Below are 21426 nucleotides of genomic sequence, written 5' to 3'. Positions count from 1 at the left end.
GTTTACTGCTAATTAGTATTTATATGGTCATTTATGCAGTCTGAAGTAGGGAACTCAGATTGAGAATATGAAGTTAGTAGGCATGCAGGTGTATTGATAATTGAAATGCAAAACCTTAAAACACCCTGCACCCCCTCAATATTCACAGAGGGCCGCAGATGTTATATGAGAGTGAGTTTGCTTGCACACACTTGGTTTGCAAGATGGCTGCAGCTTTTTCCTTATCAGTATCACTTGACATTTTTCAGTATAAAGAGCAACTACATTAAATGTTATTTATCTTGCTCTGCAGTTGCAGTTGTAAGAACTTCCAAATCAGCTGGGGATTTACAAATATCCTGGATCTTTACCAGTGACTTGTTTTGAATTGTAAGTCTGCAAATCCAACTTTCAGCCACGACCTCAATATAAGTACATTCAGAAACTGAAACCATTCAAGTTGATATGACATTTATTAGTTGTTCATATATTCTCCACACTGCTATGCTGCCAACCATTTGAAAGTTTAATGCTTCACAGCCCCATGTGTGCTGCATGTTCAGACAAAGGTTTCCTTCAATTGTATGCTATTTATCTACTATATAATTACAGTCTTAGGATGATGAAATAATTCAATTCAGGAAGCTGAACATGGTGACCATTTGGTCTTACACTTTGTCTGTAATGACAGACATGGATTAAGAAAATTACAACCCTGGTCAGAAATATGAATGCACAGATCAAAGTGCCCAGCAGATGGCTAATTTTCTTCTCAAATGTATCATCATCTGGTCTCAAAACTTTCCTTGAACCCTGTACTGGCATTTTGCTTATTATATATGTACTAAGTAAGAGCTGTTTGCAAAGTTAATCACACACACGTTTGGAAACCACAAGGGAAAGAAAGGGCACATCTGACAGAGAAAGGACTAGCACAGAAAGAGGTCCCAGGAACAATTAAAGAAAATGACAACATGCTCTAGGATGAGCACTGAGTTTTGAATAATCTCACAGCCTTCCATATGCCCTAAGAGTATAATAAAGAGTCATGAAACCTAGCATCTGCAGAACTGTTCTCACATACCATAGGCATTGTACATTTTGGGACCCAAATCAGGACGGACAAAGTAGCTTGGTAGCCTAGAAGCCAAGTTCAGTCTGCCATCCCTCTTGGTATACTCAGGAAGAGGAAGATTTTCCATCAAGTCCTCAAATCTGGAGAGCAAAAAGAAAACAAAGGAACATTTTCCTCCCATAGTGCATACAGCAGCCCTGTAGGCAGTGACAAAAAGTTTTGCTTACCTTGTAGGCATCATGTCTCTAAAGTCCTCCCCTGGAGGCCAGTCCTTTAACTTTAGTACCATTGGCTGACCATCATCTGACCTGAGCCGTTCTGCAAGAAACAAATCAAGATTCCTTCATGTAACATTGGTTCACCACAGTCTATTGCCTTGTTGAACACTAAGTCTTATGCACCAAGACATCTCACATTGCACAGCAAAACGGATTCTGATTTTCATTTGGGCTTCCAAAAATTAGAGTATGACTGAACAGCAGTTCAATCATTACCTTCAGCAGAATTCTTACAGACCTTGCGGAGCTGCTAAGTTTTAGAGTATCTTCTACTCAACTTTGAAAACAAGCCTTTGCAAAGCATTCTGTCTTACTGCTTTTATCAAAGTCTAAAGGAGTTTCATCTTCCATTTCACAAGGAGTGGTGGCTTCTCTAAAATTAAAGTTATTGGCTCATGCTGAAATCAACCCTAACCTCAGTATAAAGCAAGAAACTATGGCACACTATACCCAAAAACCTAAACGGCAGGTAGTTACTGAGGAAGACAGCATGGAGTTTTTAATTCTTCTTTGCTGGAGGCACTCAAAGATGCCAAATTCAAGTATTTGTTCTTCAAGAGTTGTACATGAGCCCTGACTGGTAACAGAGAAAGCTGACAGCACAGAAAGGTTTTATGTACACAGCCACGGGTGTGTGACATGACAGCACTGACCACATCAGCTGCTGCTCTGCCTCAGGTGTGACAGTGGCCAAGAGAGCAGCCACATCTGGAAGTTGCACACGGAGCAACTTAGACAAAACTCAGTGTCATGTTTAGAGAGAAAAACTCACTCTGCCTGATTCTTCACAATACTACATGAAGCCATCAGTTGGAAACCAGAGTGTACTGCAGTCTGACATGTTTATATCCCTTCTTCCCCACTTCAACCATGCCAGTGCTTGTCAGCCAGCCAAAGGGCAGCTAATCTTTCCCAGCCTTAGCACAGCTGCTGACAGCATCAAAAGTGAAAGCAAGCCTAAGAAACTAGGACCTGAAGATCTGTGAATCATATCTGTGTTACACACCAACAGGCTACAGAGGACAGCTTTAGTCTGCAAGATTAACAAGCAAAAAGTTATTTTATCGACATTAAAAGAAATTAAGCACTGCAAATACACACACCAACATGAATGACTTAAAGAAAAATGTTGATGAGCTACGATTTTAAGGAGTCAAGTGAACCAAAAAGCTCAAGGACTTGAATGTATATATGGTTCAGAACTTCCTGTATTCAAGATTTTGAACTCAAAGATCTCTGTCCCAAACAAGGTGAAGAAACTTGTAGGAAGGAAGGCTACTCAAAAAAGACAGAATGAAGAGCTACATGGAAGGAAACATACAGACCTGACACATGGAACTGCACAAACCCCTGCAAACATGCCATCAGCAAGGAAAAGCAGGTCTAAGGAGGATCAAAACGAAAAGGCAGACCTGACAAAAGCAGGCCTGACTCGGAAGATATTAAATGTAAACAGCACAAGATTAAAATTAGCTGAAATATAGAATAGTGAAGGCATTATCTTAATACCATCTCCAAATTCAGTGGCTATTTTACTTCTATGCTTCAATAACTTAACGTGAGTGGCAACAGGATGAGCATCCACACAAATCTGAGAAATCTTAAGAGTTCATAACACACAGAAGGCAGTCACTACATATTCTGCAAACAGTTTTCTTATGAGTTAGTATGTGTGAACTCTTTGGACTAGTAGCAAGTAACACTGAAGCTGGAGATTGCATGTGGCTGAAAAACACTATATAAAACATACTTAAAGGAAACTATCAGAAGTGATTAGGTTTTGCAATCTAGATTACTACCATTTCTCATGCAAGTGTGGTAAAAGCATTAGCTAAAGAACAGCATCAGCTGCTTTTGCTGAGAGGAGCATCTGGAGATAAACTACAAATAACATTTCTCAAAGACAACTGGCACCCATACAAATTTGCTATTTTCAGGAATGCCCTAGCACAAAAAGTGAAGTTTGTAGAGGTTCCCAGTTATGGCTAATACACAGAAAGACCACACTAACACATCCTTACTGTCACATTCTTCCAGGCCCTCTATTTCTGAGGAACAACAGAAATAGTAAGAAATTTAACAGTACAAACCACAAGACTCTGTCCTTGGAACCACATGAGAACAAAGTTCAGAGCTCTTTGATTGGAAAACAAGTAGGGAAGGGAATACTCTTGGCCTACAAATCTCTCATTTGGTTGGCTGCTGAAGAAATATTCCATGAAATCATCCAATAGTTCACCACTCCTGCTATGTGCACACAGCAGTAAGTACAGAAATTGTTTTATACAGAACACTGCAATTGCAGCATTGCAATGAACTGTTACAACTCTAACATCTGCAAATGTAAGACCACTCTCACCTAGGTATGTACTATCTAAACCAGAGTATTCTGCTTTTCAGAAGCCCTTTAATCTGACCTGTTACATCCCCAAGTATTTTAACTGGTTAGTTTCCACACCCACACTCGACAAAAGGTTTTCTCAAAGAACTCAGCCATTAAGTAATGTGTTAGCACACGAGGTATGCACACAGCATTGCTATTCAGAGTACATATAAAGTTGTATTTGTACTTGCAGATGATACACTACAAAAATAATTTGCAATATCTAGTTTACTTAGTTGATGCATTCCATTGAGTCAAAGTTTTAGCAACAAAAGCCTGTTTGAACTCTGCAGGGTCCTTCCAGATTTACAATAGCAGTTGAAGTTGTATGGAGAGTGAGGGAGTCAAATTACTTACTGTCTTCATGAAAGTATCACAGTACATTAGAGGTTGGAAGGGACCTTAGGAGATCAAGTCCAACCCCCCTGCCAAAGCAGGATCTGAGTGTATCCAGGTGGGTTTTGAAAGTCTGCAGAGAAGGAGATGCCACAACCTGTCTGGGCAGCCTGTCCCAGTGCTTCATCACCCCCACTGTAAAGAAGGCTCTCCTCATGTTGAGGTGAAATTTTCCAAGCTCAGGCTTGAAAGTAACTGAGGTTTAATTTCATTGAGGAAAGTTAATTAAAAAAAAAGATAACAAAATTCCATAAATGGATCATCTTTTGACACATAACAGTTACACACATCAACACCCAGCAGAACAGATGGAAGTGGTTTTGGGCAGTCCTGCCCTAGTCTTCACCAATAAAGTATTTTCTAGGGTGCACTAGATCTAAGGAACAATGGCTTCTTCAGATGAGACTGGTAGCTATTTGGATTTCTTTTGTTTGGGTTGTTTGGCTTTGTTGGTTTGGGGTATTTTGTGTGTTTGATCTTTTTTTGTTTGTTTGTTTTTAATTTGTTGTTACTTGTTTGGGGGTTTTGTTGTTGTTTTGAGAAAACAGATGGAAAAGGAGGAGTTGAAGGCAGCAAGACAGACTGCTCAGTTAAACTAGTCAGCCATAGGTATTACTTACTAGATATTATCTCAAAGCCATCCCAGAAGTCACGCACTTTCACGTCTGAAATTATGGCACAGTTCCTGCAGTTCACCAAATCTACATCTTGATCTCCAAATTCCAGGCTGAAAGCTTCTGGTTTCCAAAGCTCTGACTTCAACTTCTTATGGACACCAGATACCAGCACGGGCTGAGAATACAAAGATGAATGCTTACTCCACCATAACCAAACTTCTTACACATGCAGCCACATTTTCTCAAGAGCTGAGACTCCTGGCTACCATCATACAAATGACATGACACCACAAATCTATTTTCATCCATGTCTGGCTTTTGTGCATCAATCAACCAGCCAGAGTCAAAGCAAACTTAATTCCAGGCCATGTGCCAGTCACCTTAGAAGTGGTATTGGATTACCCTTACTAAAGCAAGCATATTAGGTCTACACAGCAAGGTGCTGGCAGCAGAGGTGGGGCCTGAGTTGCCCCATACTGGACACAGATGGTTCCCCCTGACTCCAATAGCCCCATCACTGGCCAAAGCTGAGCCCACAATTGACACTGCTGGTGTCTCTGTGATAGTAAGAAAGGGTAAAAAGTGTTCCAGAGTTTCTGTGGGAGTGGGGAGGGAGAGAAGGATCAATTCTACAGACACTAGGATTAGTGAAGAAAGAGAGGAAGGAGGTGCTCCAGAGATACCCTTGCAGCCTGTGGAAGCGACCATGGTGAAAGAGGTTGCTGCCCTGCAGCCTTTGGAGGAACACAGTAGAGCAGATACCCAAACTGGAGCCTACAAAGGACTCCACATCAGAACAGAGAGATCCTGAAAAAAGCTGCATGGAGAGCTCACACTGGGGCAGACACCTAGCAGGAGCTGCAGTCATGGGAGAGAAACCCATGCAGAAAGAGTTTTATGGCAAAAGCTGTGGCCCACTGGGAACCCATGCTGGAGCAGTCTGTTCCTGCAAGACTGCAGCCCATGGAGAGGGCCCAAGCTTGCAGAGTTTATGAAGGATATCCTGCAGAAGAGACTCCACACTGGAGCAAAGGAGACATGTGAGAAGAAAGGAGCAACAGATGTAGTGTTTTGAACCGACTGCAATCCCCATTATTCTCCATCCTCTCTGTGCTGCTCTGGGGAGGAGTGGTGCTGCAAGAATCAGGGATGAAGGAACAAGCTGAGCCTTTACCAAAGAGGAGTGTGTCGGGTAAGGTATTTTTAGCTTTGTCTTTATTCCCCACCATTTTACTACAGACAATTCTTCCAGCACTGCCCAAGACCTTGTCAGTTCCTCTCACACTGCAGTCTCTAGAAGAGTTACAAAAGAGGGTACAAAGTGAACTTACACTTAAAGAGTACTCCACCTGAAGAGCTCTAGGTTCAGTAACAGTTCAAATGTCTATGCAAGCTTGAATGAATTCCAAGCTGTGCTCTATATTAAAGGTGGATTTTGAGTCCACTGCCACAAAGAGCTCGGTACAACCCTAAGGAGTGCAGATGGCCCTGGATGTATGAGCAGCATTGGTGCATTAGCTCTCCAGGTATCTTTGTCTATAGAAAAGCAATTCTGAAGTTATGTTGCTTAAAACCACTCCACCACTGCTTCACCTGTATTCCCAATGGCCTCTAAAAGGACTGCTCTTCACTTCACTCCAAGTGAGGACAACTACTCATTCAGAAATTAATGGAGGCAAAACCCCAGCCTTGGGAACAACAGAAAAGGGCTTGGTTTTCAACAAAACCTCAACTCCAGAAGAACAAGGTTTAAGAAAGCAATAAAAGGGGTTGTTGCTTTAGTCCTGTTAAATTCAGAGGGAAATAAAAAAAGGGGAGGAAAAATCCCCACAGAAATACTGAAGTTGGAAGGGACATCTCACCAACAAAATTGTTTTCCTGTGTTCAGGTTGACCTCCCTGGTTTTTAATTTGTGCTCACTGCCCTCTCATCAGAGATTTATAAACATTGGTAAAATTTCCTCCCCACACTCTCCTGAGCCTTCTCTTCATTAGGATGACCAGTTCAAGACCTTTCAGCCTCTCTTCATGAGAAATGCTCTTACTCCTTAATCATCTTTGTGGCCCTTGACTGGACCCTCTCCAGTAAGTCCACACCTCTCTTGTACTGGGTAGCCCAGAGTGCAGCACAGTATTGCTGGTATGGCCCCTCAAGTGCCAAGCAGGGGGAAAGGATCACTTCACTTGGCCTGCTGACAGTGTTTCTTCTAATGAAGCACAAGGGTGTCACACAGCCTTTGTCCGTATCAAGGACACATTCTTGGCTTGTGGTTACCACCTTGTCCACCAGGACCCCTAAGATCCTTTCATGAAAAGCTACTTTCCAGCTGACTTTCTTCGAGCATGTGCTACTGTAGGGTGATACTCCTCATGAGATGCAGGACTTTTCCTTGCCTAATATCATGAGATTGCTCTCAGTCCACCTCTCTGGCTTGCCCAGGTCCCTCCAAACAGCAGCACAACCACCTACTGTAAGCAGACATTCCTCCCAGTTTGTAGCACCTGCAACATTGCTGAGGGTGTAAGAAACCTGTCCCATACAGGTCATTAATGAGGATGATAACCAGTACTCAACCCAACACTGACCCCCGCCAGGGTACCCCACTAGTGACTGTGATCACAAGCCCCTGAGCATGGCACTTCAACCAAATTTAAATCCACCACACTACTCCCTTACCTAGTCTGCACTTCATCAGCTTGTCTGATGACATTATGATGGTGTCAAAAGCTTTATTAAAGTTAAGACAAAAAACATCCAGTGCTCCCCTCTCATCCAGCAAGCCACTCATCTCATCACAGGTGGCTAATGTTAATCATGATTCAACCAGTATTCCTGAGCCCCTCCTCTCTTCAGGGCCATATCCCACAGGATTCTTCCAAGAAGCTATCTAAAAAGGTGGAAGTCTGTCCTTCTGAAGCCCACCACTCTGTAATCTTGAACTGAACACCACCATCTGACATTCACTGCAGCCAAAGCTGCCCCTTACCTTCACATCTACAGCCAGTTCTTTCTTGTGTGTAAGCATGAGTTTCAGCAGTGTGCCCTTCCCTAGCTGGCTCCTTGATCAGCTGTCAGGACATGGTCATCAATGCACTCAGGGAAACTTCAGGAGTGCCTGTGACCTGTTGCATTGTTTCTCCAGCAGATATCAAGGGGCCTCCATAAGGCTCAGGAAATGTGAAGGTATCTCTTGCCATACTACAGCTGCATAAGCTATCCCACCACTTCTCCCCACACCAATGAGATGGTGGCCATGCAACTGCACACTAGTTCCTTCTGCACAAGCACTTAAAAAAATCACCTAGTCATGCTGATTTCCCAGAAGTGCTAGAAGAGCTTTCCTCACACTACTGTGATGTACAGAGTTCCTTATTTGTGTGTATACACTTGAGGTGGACATCTTTTATCCCTGTTTCCTTGAGTATGAGGATTTCTCCTGTTGGCAACACCCTGCACCGCCTGCTTGCCAACCCAATCAGCTAACTCCTTTCTTGATCACTGGGCATACTCTCCCATCCTTCATAAATTCTAGTTTATTCCTTTCCCAATCATGTTGACCAGCCTATTGTCAAAGATGCATCTCATGTCTTCCAAGTAGTCCCCGATCCTTACAGAGCTTCCCATGACCATAAAATCCAAAACCTTTTTGAAATCAGCTGTGCAAACAATGACTGACATGCAGGACCAGTTCACTCCTTTGTCCCTCACTGGCAAGATTAAAAAAAATCAGCTGGGCTCCTTGGCCATAGGTCACTCTGGATACTCTCCAGGTCTCCCTGGTAGTATTGTCTGTGCCAATACAGAGGAGCAGCAGAGGGTAAATGCATGAGGGGCAGACAAGCTTGGGCAGTCTTTCCATTATGTCCCAAATTTGTGCCCTGACAAGTACCAAACCTCCCTAAAATAGAGCAGGCACACCATGTTTAAATATATTTCCTGATCCCAGAAGGAATTGTAACATTAAATCAATGGAAAGGTTTTAATCATAGTCTACAAAAATCTAGGCATCACAGATGAATAGTAAAATAACAGTTACCTTTTGAGAGGATGTGTGGAAAGTGCTGCTGCTGGATAAACCAGGCTTTTTCAATCCAAGAAAATAATGACAAATTTTGACCCCTGATGTATTCATTTGACCACTTCAACATAACAACTAAAGAAGTCCAACCCTTCCAGCTATTAGGTAGAGAATTTCTCGTGGTAAAAAGAAAGCATTTTCTTTAGTGATGAACACAGAGTTGCAAGATAAAAGGAGAGTGGGCTTTTGTTAGCAGACATTTCCTGATGGATCTGAGACTGCAGGGAGAAAAATAAGAACCTCCAACACAACCACAAATGCATGAAAGTTCAAAAAAAGAACAGGTTGCTATTGGATGAGAATCCTGACAGTTTTCCTAGATAAGCAATAACCGTGTTCAGGAAAGCAAAATGTCCTTGAAAAACAGCTTCAGAAAGAAATAATCCAATGGTGCTTCAATAAATTCTGGGACAAAACAGAGTTTAACTTATTTCTGACAATTTATAAGATGAAAAACTTGAAAAACATTGTTTCACCACTCCAAGCATGTAATTTGTTACCCAAACACTGTGGGAAAAGAACTTTCTCTTAACTACTTGGGATGCTATCATGGCCAAGATCTCCATATAGCTCAGATCTAGTATCCAGTGTGCATTAATTGTGCTGGGGAGGGTAGCTCTGAAGTTTTTTTTCCAACTGAAATATTCCATCCCACAAAATGGGAAGAAGATAATAGTGGAATTAATGTTCTTTGTCTTTATTTTTAAAGGTGCAGTTGGGATTTACAGGAGGATGCCAACTAATGGAGAATCATGTCAGAGTAGCATTTAATGAGAGAATCTCTGCTTGAAGAAATTCTATTTAGAATAGCCTTGTCAGGACAGTGACACCTGCCTGGCTCACCTGGTCTCTCCTGTGCAAGAATGACAGAGGTTCCATTAGATTTCTTTCCACATGTCAGCAGGAAACTCAAGTGAGTGCAACACCACTGGAGAATCCTTGAATGAGCAATGCACTTGGCTTCATATGCTGCCATACAAGGGGTCCTCTAAATGATAAAGTCATCCAAAAGCATCCATAGCACATCTTAGCAAAAAGTCTAAAGTAGAGGGTTAGATGAGCATGACAGTTGTAGGCAGAGCCTCAGAGTGTGAGTTAGCTTAGAAAGTATCTCACATTGCAAGCTACACATCTAACAGAAGATGGGTAATCACAGTATGGTAGGGGTTGAAAAGGACCTCTGGAGATCATCCAGCACAACTGCCTTGCAGGGTCACCCAGAGCAGGTTGTCCAGGATCTCAACCAGGCAAGCTTGGAATCTCTTTAGAGAAGGAGACTCCAGAACCTCTCTGAGAAGCCTGCTCCAGTGCTCTATCACCCTAAAAGTTTCTCCTCCTGTTCAGATGGAATCTCCTAGATCCCATCCTCTTGCCCCCTGCCCGTTAGATTATTTATATGCATTGATAAGATCCCCTATCAGTCTGCTCTTCTCCAGGCTAAAGAGCCATATCCCATCTCTAGACTCCATAAGGCACCTTGCAGGCTCATTAACAGTTAAGAACTCCACAGCCAAATGCAGCATCTTACTTCTGGTGATTAACCAGCCTCGTATGCAAAGAAACTGACACATACATCTTTTGTAAGAATTCACAGCATTTCAGCATCCTCCTCAGTGACACAGAGGGTTGAGAAAATTATCAGAGTATACCAGAAACAAATGAGCTCTTCCCAAGTCAGGCAGATGACTGATGCCACAGCACTGCTAAAGCATGATCTGAAATCCTTCCTAAGTCAGAAAGATGCAAGATTCAAAGAACCCTCTGCACTCCAAGCAAATCAGGAGAGGAAGGTAACTGCAGTTAGGGGGAAAGCTGGGAATACCAGCAGCAAACCAAGCTGTAGTCAGACAAGTCAGGGTGTGCTGCATGGCAGCCTGTTCCACCTCTCAGGACCTGGCTAGGGCGGTCAGAAACAGAAACCAGCAACTCAACTCTTCGGTTGGTGGCACCACAGTGACAGTGTGTTCAGTACAAGACCTTGAGTTCAAAACAGTACTTGGGTTCACACAGACTGTAGGCTCAGGGTGAGACCCTGCATCAAGCACACCCGAATTTTCAGCAGAAATGCAGCACTTATTTTTGTACATGCTTGCAGCTGGAAGGAATGGACCTTTCCCTGAAGCTACAAAGCATGGGCTAGATACCAGAATGCAAGCAGGAAATCACAGCAGATTCCCTACTGGACTGTAGTAGAGCAGGTTCAGCACAAACTACAATGTAACTATAAAAGTTGTCACAGCATACATCCTCATATTAGCAAGCTGAGAAAAGCTCAGGGTGCAAGAATACATGGGCTTGAATCAGTACAGCATGGAGTGAACAGGGCTGCTGTCCCCTCTTTATAGAGCCATTAAACTGTTTCATGTGGAAAAGAACTTCAAGATCATCGAGTCATGTGCTACAGCTGAAATCTTCATTTATGGACTGGAGAAGAACAGACTGAGAGGGGATGTTCCTAATGTTTATAAATATCTGAAGGGTGGGTGTCAAGACGACAATTTTCAATGATGTCCTGTGAGAGGACAAGGGGCAATGGACACAAACTGGAACATGGAAAGTTCCACCTCAACAGGAGGAAAAAATTCTTTGCTATTGAGTGTGCTGGAGCCCTGGAGCAGGCTGCCCAGAGGCTGTGGAGTCTCCTTCACTGGAGAGATTCCAAACCTGCCTGGATGGGTTCCTGTGTGACCTGCCTAAGTGGTCATGCTTTGCAAGGGGGTTGGACTTGATCTCCAGAGGTCCCTTCCAACCCTTACTATTGTATGATTCCATAAATCAGCCAGACTTTGAACAGACTCATCAGTAACCAAAGTACATGTTGAAGTTTTGTGATACTTATAAGCAGTAAGGTTTGGCTATGTGTTATCACCCACCTGGCCTTGTTTCCAGCACTCCCTGAAGATCTTCCAGTTGTTTTTGTTGCTAGGATCATGAAGGCAAAGGAGTCTACCATCACACAACCAAGAGTGGGAAGTGTGTGGATCCAGCACATTTAAGCCCATTACCATTTCCTTCACCTCCTTCTGTGTGTCAGCTAAATTACTAGCTCGTTTTGCAGCGTCTGAAGTCTTCTTATTTTCCACCACAGAAGCAATGATATGGTCTAAGAAGTTAGGCAGGCTGGCTTTACCTTTGGCCCCCTAGAAGATGGAAATCCAGAGGTAAGTTAAGTCTTGCAACAGCATACGTATTAATGCATATCTGCTCTCGTACAGATTTTAGTGATGGCCATCCTGCCATCAGAAAAGCATGCCACAGTAAACAAACCAGCTCAGAGACAGACATTTAATCCAGTAAGAACAGAAATAGCCTGATGATAATAAGAAATAGATTTAAGATAGTAAGACTTAAAATACCTGATACAGGCTATGTAGGAAAATATTGCAGTTAACAGTCATGGAATAGAACACTTGAGTGATTTAATGTCTAAAATAGTTCATATTTTTCTTAACTTCATTAGTATCTCAGCCTGTATTGCTGCTTGGGATTGTATTAGTCTTCTACAGCCTGTCTTATGCAAGTAAAACTAGATCATAAGATCATCTGCTCATGATTGTCTTAAAAATGTACCTTCATGCTGACTCTCTAGAGGCCATGACACAGATAATAGGCAGTTCAGTGATTACAGTCAACAGTAACTTAGTCTTCATAACAGATTATCAATGCTCCAGAAACACCAAGATGATTCTGTTCATGAGCAGCAGCCTATCATTCCTCTCAATTTGACCAACACAACTGCTGCTTCTCAAGTATGCTTTGCTCATACACATGCTGTATGAAGTATCTGGGCATTCCAGCAGGGACAGGGGCTAGAAGTGCTACCAGATTCATATCCCTGTAGCAGTGGCATATTTTCCAGCACAGCTCCCTTTACCAAGCATAAATAACACAAACTATTCCCAAGGTTGCATCCTTCCAGCCTGACACAGAACGAAACCCCAAACAGATTCTGCTGGGAGACAAGCCATTTGATCATCTTGCTTATTCCATCTGCCTAAGTTTTTGAAGCAAGTCTTCTCTGAGAATCTTAAACTACATGATTTTAACCATTTCAAATATAACTGACTTGTTCAGGGTTTGGATTTTTTGGTTGTTGGTTTTTTTGGTAGTTGGTTAATTAATTTATTTCCCCCAAAACAGATTAAAGAGGAACAAAGGTATCCTAACTGCAGAATAAGCAACCAGAAACAGCAACTACACCTTAAGGTGCAGTTATGGTGCAACTTAAGTAAAGCAACTTATACATAAGGACTGTTCAAAGAATTGCTTTGCTCATTGGTTTTTACTCTTGTAATATTTTTAAAGATGTGGAATTTGAAGTCAATATTCACAGGGATGCTGATGATCAGTTGAACAACCTAAAGAGTGTATTTAACTCACTTTCTTGGTTGCTTGCAGGGAATAGCTTAGTAGCAGTAGTAAACCAAGTGACAAACTAAGAGCATCTAAATTCTCTACAATTTTGTAGGGTGGTGGGTTTTGGTGAGATATTCCTTTCATTTCAACATTTCAGGATACTATAAAAACATACAGATGAAAACACTCAGACCATCATGAAATTCTAGAACAGGTATCATTCAAGGAATACAAAACTATTTACCGTAGAAGCTGAAGAAAACACTGGAGGAAAGGGAATTCCTGTGTCTAATGGGACCTGAGGAAGCTTTCCTGGCCCCGTGTGCAGCAGATCTCTGAGGCTGGAGCCTTCAGCTTTGTTGCTAGACGTCACTGGGCCCAACAAGAGACTATTAAACAGCTTTGGGGTTAGCGGGGAACCCTTTGTACTGGAGTTGAAGGAATCCAATCCAAAGGGTGAATGGGATTCTTTATTAAGCACTGACCGCAGTGATCCTGATTCTGCAAGATAAATATCAACATTAGGAGGGGGAAAATAAAAAAAAGGGAAGGTTTGAATCATCACAAAGTTCACTGGAATTATTTGATATTGCACTATGTAGGACAGTGACAGAATCTTGCAATGGTACATTGTCACTGGGACAGTCAATGAAGCACCTTGAGAATCAAAGACATACTTCAGATTTCACTCTTAAGCTGTTAAGGTTTTGAATAGCAGAGTGGATCTGATATGAAACTGTTTGATACACAAGATATCACAACTTTGCGATAGACTGAATTAAAAAAACATTTCCTTGACCTTTTGAATCAATACTTCAATTAAGAAATACTTCAAATTTTAATTATAGTGAAAATATTACAGTGACTAAGCCCTGCAGAACTAGTGAAAGCGCCATGATCATTTAATGGTGACATATAAAGTAGCTCCTGCTAGGCATATGGACATTAGGAATTAATTCTGTGTTAATCATGCTACCTCTGACAACTGGGAGGTTCATTCTGGAAACAGTTATTTCATACTAAGAATCACACTCAAGCTATCAAGTATTAGAAAAGGGCCAATTTCATCTGACCTTCCAAGCGGAACCTACTCTCTCAATTCTCTGGAATTGCTTTACATAGCAAACAAAACAGCTTTATTTACTTCAACAGCAATAAACTGACAAAGCTGCATCTGAAATGTATTACTATCATTTTACATCAAGACACCAGCTGCTTATTACTTACAAAAGATCTGGCACTGAAATAAACTGGGAGTGACAAGACAGTATTTTTATCTTCAGCTGTATCATTATCTTTCCAGTTCTGCATATTCCTGAGCCTGAACTTCCTGGTTCTTAAGAGGCAGAGGAAGAAAAATGACCATGTTCTTCTCTATTTAGGGCTAGGTACTGTCATGAAAAATAACAATCAAGCAGTAGGTTATAGTTTATCATTTAGTTCCAACCCCAGAGGACATGCCTTCTACTCACCTTTTGTCTCTTCTTTCGCTTTTTGCGTTGCTAAATCCGCAAGCCAGTGTAAGGCTGATGATGGAGCTGTTTCTGGACAAAGTGGTCTGCTAGTCTTTATTTCACCAGTGTTATTGGTTGGTAATGTCTCTGTTTTTGCAGATTCTTCTATTCTATTATCAGTTGCTTCAGATTTTGGAACAGTGTCCATTTCTAGTTGCCCTACTCCTGCCGTCCCTGCACCAGTGGAAAAGCTGTTCTCATTTCCAGAGGCTGATGCACTAGGATTTACAGATGGAAGCTAAAACAAGAACATAAACACCTGCTAAATGCTGAATAAAGAGAAGAGTTCAACTTGGGAGACATTACAGTTATCCAGTGCACTGGGTTTTGTTTGCTGTCTTTGTCCATTTGCTTTAACTATACAACACAGATCCTTTATGTTTGTGTAGCAAGAGAACACAGGAGCTGCTTCTCTGAGTACATCAAACTTTGCATTGTGGTGTGAATTCTTACCATGTCATCTCTCAAATTAAGCCCACGTGTTTCAATTTCTCTTTTTTTTTTTTTAATGAGTACTTTTTGTGGGAACAGTAACAGAACTGCTCCAGACTCAGCATTAGCATTCAGAAATATTAATAAATCCCCCCATTTCAAGCTACTCAGAGTGGTTTGACTTAAGTTCTAATATCAACATGAATTACTTCTCGCCCAACTTCTGCACTAAGAGTATTAGCCCACATATCCACTGGGTAAATAACGGTTGCAACACACATCCTGGAAACTGCCCCAGAAGATTTCTGCTAAGCTAAACCACTCAGAACACATATGAAGAAAGTCAAGCTTCTGTTTCACAACAGATTGGTCTAAAGGATCTAACTTTTTAAAGATCTTAAAAGCATGATGTCAAATGACATACCTGTGATATCCCGTTAGTGACAGCAGGTCTCAGCACCGATTTGTTCTGCCGGCTGATGCACGGACAGTTGGCTTTGATACCCCATTTGCCTCGTGCTGCATGAACCATGTCCCCAATGTTGTAAAGCGCTGGAAATAAAGCCAAAATCTTTAATATCATGCGTGAAAAAAATAAATAAATCTGAAAACAGGGCTTTAAGTATAAGATATATTCAGAAGTGTGTTTTGTGAGATGGCACGCTGTAACAGGACACTTGTCTCCAAGAAGTGTGGAGACCTCCGCTAACACTGGCTTTGCAATGTCACTGAGAGGCTGTTGAGCCTAAAAAATCCCACAGATTATCATCTCCGCCTTTTATTCCATGTAGTGTTCAATGATGCTACAATAAGGCTACTTCAAAAGAGACTATGTATCCCTTGGAGCAATGTTACAAGTACTTGGAGCACAGGTGGTGGGTTCTCTATCCTCCCAGTAAGAGGAAGGAGGTAATGAATGCCTGGCTGTATTCAGTTTCTCCCAACACCCCAGTTTTCAATGGTATTATCTTCCCACCTCTCTCAGACCGCTGAGCATCATGGCAGGGACCAGGGGAACAAAGTTTCTCCCATCACAGGAGCATTGCAGACTATCTGAAGGTGGAAGGAACCCATAAGGATCAGCAAGTTCAATTCTCTGCTCCTCATAGGACCAGCTAACACTAAGCCAAACAATTTAGAGCGTGATCCAGATGCTCCTTGACCTCTGACAGACTTTGTGCCATGACCATCTTCCTGGCAAGCCTGTTTCAGTGACCAACCACCCGTTCAGTGAAGCACTTAGTGCTAACACCCAATACAAGTTTCCCCTAACAGAGCTCCATTCCACTTGCTTGCTCAGAACTGAGACAAAATTTGGAACTTCTCCTTTCATGTTTTAAGCATTACCTGTACCAGGAATGATCTGTGTCGGCATAAGATTCTCTGGTTCGTGAGACTGACCCTTTGCACACTTCAGCCATGAGAAGACTTCCTCATCACCAATCTCCTCTGTCTCTGAAATGAAGACACAAAAAAAGTAAAATTTTGTATGAAGTCATTAAAAAATTACAGTACAGAACATTTCTCCATCATTATTGTTTCTTTAGAATTTTTACAGGGTAGATTAACCTTGTGATCTCAGAAAGAGATTATAAATACAGACCATTAGAACAGGATCCACAGCAACTGCTTTGCCTCCAGATCATAAAGCTACTACAGCAAGTCTGTCTCAGCACACAGCCTGTGCCTCCTGGTAGGCTGTAATTTTAATAATCAGATTCTAACCAAGCAGACAAAACAATCTACAGAAGCAACAAATGGAACAGCAGCATCCAACAACAGCCTCCCAAGCTGATCCCCACTAATTCTCCCCAAAAAATCTTAAGCACCTTCCAAAGAAGGCCAGTGGCATACTGGGGTGTACTAGAAAGGCTGTGGTTAGTAGGTTGAGAGAGGTTCTCCTACCCCTCTACTCTGCCCTGGTGAGACCACATCTGGAATATTGTGTCCAGTTCTGGGCCTCTCAGTTCAAGAAGGACCTCAGGAAACTGCTTGAAAGAGTCCAGGGCAGAGCCATAAAGATGATTGACAGACTGGAACATCTCCCTTACAAGGAAAGGCTGAGGGAGCTGGGCGTCTTTAGGCTGCAGGAGACTAAGAGGTAACCTATTTAATGTTTATGAAGATGTGAAGGGCAAGCATCAGGAGTGGGGAGCCAGGCTCTGCTCAGTGATGTCTACTGATAGGAAAAGGGGCAACAGGTGCAAGCTGGAGCACAGAAGTGAACACAAGGAAAAACTTTTTCACTGTGAGGGTGACAGATCTATGGAGAAGGCCACCCAGAGAGGCTGTGGAGTCTCCTTCTCTGGAGACATCCAAAACCCACCTGGATGTGTTACTGTGTGACCTACTCTAGGTGGTCCTGCTCTGACAGGTGGGTTAGACTGGATCTTATGAGGGCCCTTCCAATCCCTAACATTCTGTGATTCTGTGGAAACGTCCCCACAGGAAGCCAAGTTTAAACATGACAGTGAGGGAACCCCTCAGCACTCACCACTCCGTGGGCGACTCTTCCTCAGGCGGTAGCAGTCCAGGCAGACCCCGAACCCGCACTTGCGACAAACCCAGTGGATGTTGAAGAGCGTCGTCTCACACACGTCACACATCTCCCGCACGCCACGCACCGCTCGCTTCCATGCCACTTTCTCTGTCAAGAGAAGGAACATCAGGAATTATTGCTTTGACATTCTGCACTTCTCCCACCCGAGAACACTGCAGTAACACCGATAGAGAAACAATTAACAGGAACACGACTTGAGGGCAGAGCACAGACACACATGCTTTTGACATACAGAAACACGTTCTTTGAGTTGCTAGTCTGATGACACTATTAAAAATCCCTAAGAGCAGGGAGTGCACACACCATAAGGAAACAGAGAACTTGACAAAGTTTACAGCAGCCGAATTTCAAGGAACACTTAAGAGGAAAATTACAAAACTTCTGCTTGTTTTATCAACAAATAGTGTGAGTTTATAAAACCATAAAGAACAGGTATTTAGTTTTACTAAGCAAATGCTTGGTAACTCTTCGGATTCTAAACCAACACATTTGCTGAAAAGGGGAAGTCCTCTCCAGATTGCTGCCCTTGTATACTCCAGAAACTAAGGATAAACATCAGACAGAGCTATCCTTGTGATGGACTAAACTGAGTACTTTCAGAGAATTTTTTCTAACCCACTCCCTTTGAAGTGGCAATGCAGGCAGCTAGTTGCTCAGCTCAGTCCTTGGAGGCTGAATGCAGGTACCGCTCCCTCCCTAGAAAACTGAGCTTTTATGTGATGTCCCTGAAGAATAACAGGGTAGAATACGTAAGAAAAGCTGCTTATTTCTATTTTCTTAGGAGCATGGGTCAGCTATTTCTGCATTTATTTATTTTAACAAAGCATTAATGAGATGATCCTTGTGGTCCCTTCCAACCCTGACTGATACTATGATACAAAGGTCGTGAGTTCAAGCCTGCAGTGGGCAGTAGTGACAGGTTGGACTCGATGATCTTTGAGGTCTCTTCCAACCTTAGTGATACTGAATACTATGTCTGGGAAAGTTACTGCTAGCTTCCCCGACAGTAATGTTGCACTGATCCAGAAGAAAAATCCCAAAGGTTGGTCCCAGAATTACACACACCTCCAAAGAAGTGAACATGAAGCCTCTTTACAGGAAGTATTATTACACTCTTGACTCTGCACCATACACACATTACAGAGAGGAGATGGACAAAAAGCACATCAAAAGCCCAGCTTACGATGTGGCTCCACCATCATCATTGCCTCCTTTTCTGACATCACAAGCTGGCAGAACTGGTCCCCAACATTGGCCAAGATATATTTGGAAGTTTCCAGATCGATCCCCTCTGCAGGGGAGGAGGAAGGAATCCATAGGCTCATGGCATCAGGATCACTCTGTTGTGGGTTCAGGAAACCCTCTACTCGTAGAATACCTTTCCGGGTAAATACCAGCCTGCAGAAAACAAGGTGAGTAACTGAGAAGCTGTTCAACCACCTTTCATTAACTTACAATGCCATCTACACTACCTCAGAATATAAACCCAGAAGCTGAAGTGCTGTGCTCCACAGCCAGTACAATTATTACACAAATCTGAATACCACAGAGAATAAGGTACACAAAGGTAATAGCTGCAATAACTATTAGAATAAATCCCTAGGTCCCAGTAAGTATTGGTGGGAAATTCCACATACAGGAAATTGCTGCAGCTTGGTAAATCACATTTCTCTATACTATTAATAGAAAGAGATGACAAAATTCAATTTTGGGGGGCTGCTGCATGACTCTGCATATAAAACTACATGTGGTTCTCATTCTCTGTTTCAGCTGAGGAGGAAGTTATTTTCTAACTTCTGGGAAAACAGTGTTTCAGTTCTGGCACAGGCTGCTCTCACTTGGCAACTGTTCTAACAGTTCACATTACAAGACACAAAAAAAATCATTACTTATACCTTCTATCCTTGCCTCTTTTTTCATCACAGAGATGACTTGCAACTGTAACTGTTGACCCTCCTAATCTTTTGTGTTACAGAACCCTGGACATCTCCCCACAATAGTAAAGGCAACTTCATTTTCAAGTAAAAACAACCTTGTCTTTAATCTCAAAGCTAGATTAATTTTTAACAAGCTCAGGACAAGATGCAACTATAAATCCTTACTGGATGGGTGGCATGTATTAAAAATTCACTTCACCCTTCACATACCAGAAAGCAAACATCTTGAGAGTCGTGGTTGATGAGAAGCTCAACATGAGCCAACAGTGCATTCATGCAGCCCAGAAGGCAAACTGTATCCTAGGCTACATCAAGGAGTGTGGCCAGCAGGTCTGCCTTTTACTCTGCCCTTGTAAGACCCCCACCTCAAATACTGCATCCACTTCTGGTGTCCCCATCATAGGAAGGGCACAGAGCTGTTGCAGTCCAGAGGAGAGCCATAAAGATGATCCAAGGGGCTAGAACACCGCTGCTATGAGGATAGGCTGAGGGAGCTGCGGTTGTTCAGCCTAGAGAAGACTCAGGAGGAGCTGCCTTAAAATACCTGAAAGGATCCTACAGGAAGGCTGGAGAGGAACTTTTCATAAGGGTGTCTAGGAATAGGACAAGGGGGAATGGTTTTAAGCTGAGGGAGAATAGGTTTAGACTGAAGCTTAGGAAGAAGTTCTCCAGTATGAAGGTGGAGAGACTCTGTAATAGGTTGCCCAGGGAGGTTGTGGATGCCTCCTCTCTAGGGGTGTTCAAGGGCAGGCTGGATGAGGCCTTGAGCAGCAGAGTCTAGTTGAGAGGTGTGCCTTCCCATGGCAAGGATGTTGGAGTATATCATCTCTAACATCCCTTCCAACCTAAGCCATTCTATGATCTTTAGAGAAAGACGTGCACAGCAGTTTGCTAGAACAGGCAGTTAGGGAATGTGAAGAGAAGCATGACAAGTCAGAAAACTGTAAGACATGTACACAACACAGAAAGAAAACATAAAGCAGAGTTCTAGCCCTAAAAATCAGTTCCATATTTAACAAAACCTTGTCAAACATTAAACACTGCCAGCATGAGGCTGGTTACTTGCTGACCCAGTTAAAATTTTATCTCTGTTCTGAACTCCTTGTGAGAGGGGGAGAGAACAGTCATGGTGTGCAAACTGCTATCCAGCAGCAGCATTCTACCCAACAAAGTCAATCTTGTGAGGCTGGACCTAGATGCTCACTTAGTACAACACAGCTGTCTCCTCCAACTGCAGCTCTGCCCACCCCAGCCAGGGAATTCCAGTCAGGTGATGCAGAGAAAAGCAAGACACGGAAAATCTTCATTATGGTACACAAACACATAATGACTTTGTGCTTGGACATGGTCCAAGCTCTGCACACAGACCACACTTGAAGGAAGGAAGGATTTGAGCACCTCCGGAAGTGGAAGAAGCGGCATGCCACAGTTGAGTCATCCTGCTCCTGCTCCTTAAATTTGCGGTACCGCTCCAGACGGCACTCCCGGCACTTGTGCAGATGTGGAGCTACATTGATGCAAGAGCCATCCTGGAGAAAAGGCTCACCTGACTGTTTCAGCTTCCTCACCTTACTCATGTCTTTCAGCACAGACTGGCCAACTGGGTGAGGCAAAGCAGAAGTAAAAATCCATTAGTTAACCTCAACAGCCAAAGGGTGCTGGCCCCAGTAAGACACATTTTCAGACGTCTGTGTGCTCATACCCATGCAGTAACCGTTCTGACCCACAGTAAGACTGTGCAAGTCTGTGGCATACCACACTTTCATCCTGACAAATGTATGCTTACACACCTCTCAAAGTGACTATGTTGATTTACAAACA

General features: G+C 42.7%; 1 protein-coding gene across 1 annotated transcript in view; it reads right to left on the bottom strand.

The window, feature by feature from the left end:
• Positions 1-21426, bottom strand: part of KDM3B (lysine demethylase 3B) — a 48206-nt gene that overhangs the window by 4379 nt on the left and 22401 nt on the right. Inside the window, exons 9-19 of the mRNA XM_054168437.1 lie at positions 21004-21205; positions 18852-19066; positions 17603-17755; positions 16456-16563; positions 15533-15660; positions 14635-14914; positions 13407-13663; positions 11680-11946; positions 4732-4903; positions 1282-1372; positions 1064-1194 (exon numbers count right to left, since the gene is read on the bottom strand). Of these exons, the coding sequence (XP_054024412.1) occupies positions 1064-1194; positions 1282-1372; positions 4732-4903; positions 11680-11946; positions 13407-13663; positions 14635-14914; positions 15533-15660; positions 16456-16563; positions 17603-17755; positions 18852-19066; positions 21004-21205 (2004 nt within the window). The remainder of the gene's footprint in view (positions 1-1063; positions 1195-1281; positions 1373-4731; positions 4904-11679; positions 11947-13406; positions 13664-14634; positions 14915-15532; positions 15661-16455; positions 16564-17602; positions 17756-18851; positions 19067-21003; positions 21206-21426) is intronic.

Source organism: Dryobates pubescens, chromosome 16 (genome assembly GCF_014839835.1).
Source record: "Dryobates pubescens isolate bDryPub1 chromosome 16, bDryPub1.pri, whole genome shotgun sequence".
Taxonomy (NCBI): domain Eukaryota; kingdom Metazoa; phylum Chordata; class Aves; order Piciformes; family Picidae; genus Dryobates; species Dryobates pubescens.
This window is presented reverse-complemented; position numbering and strand designations above follow the sequence as displayed.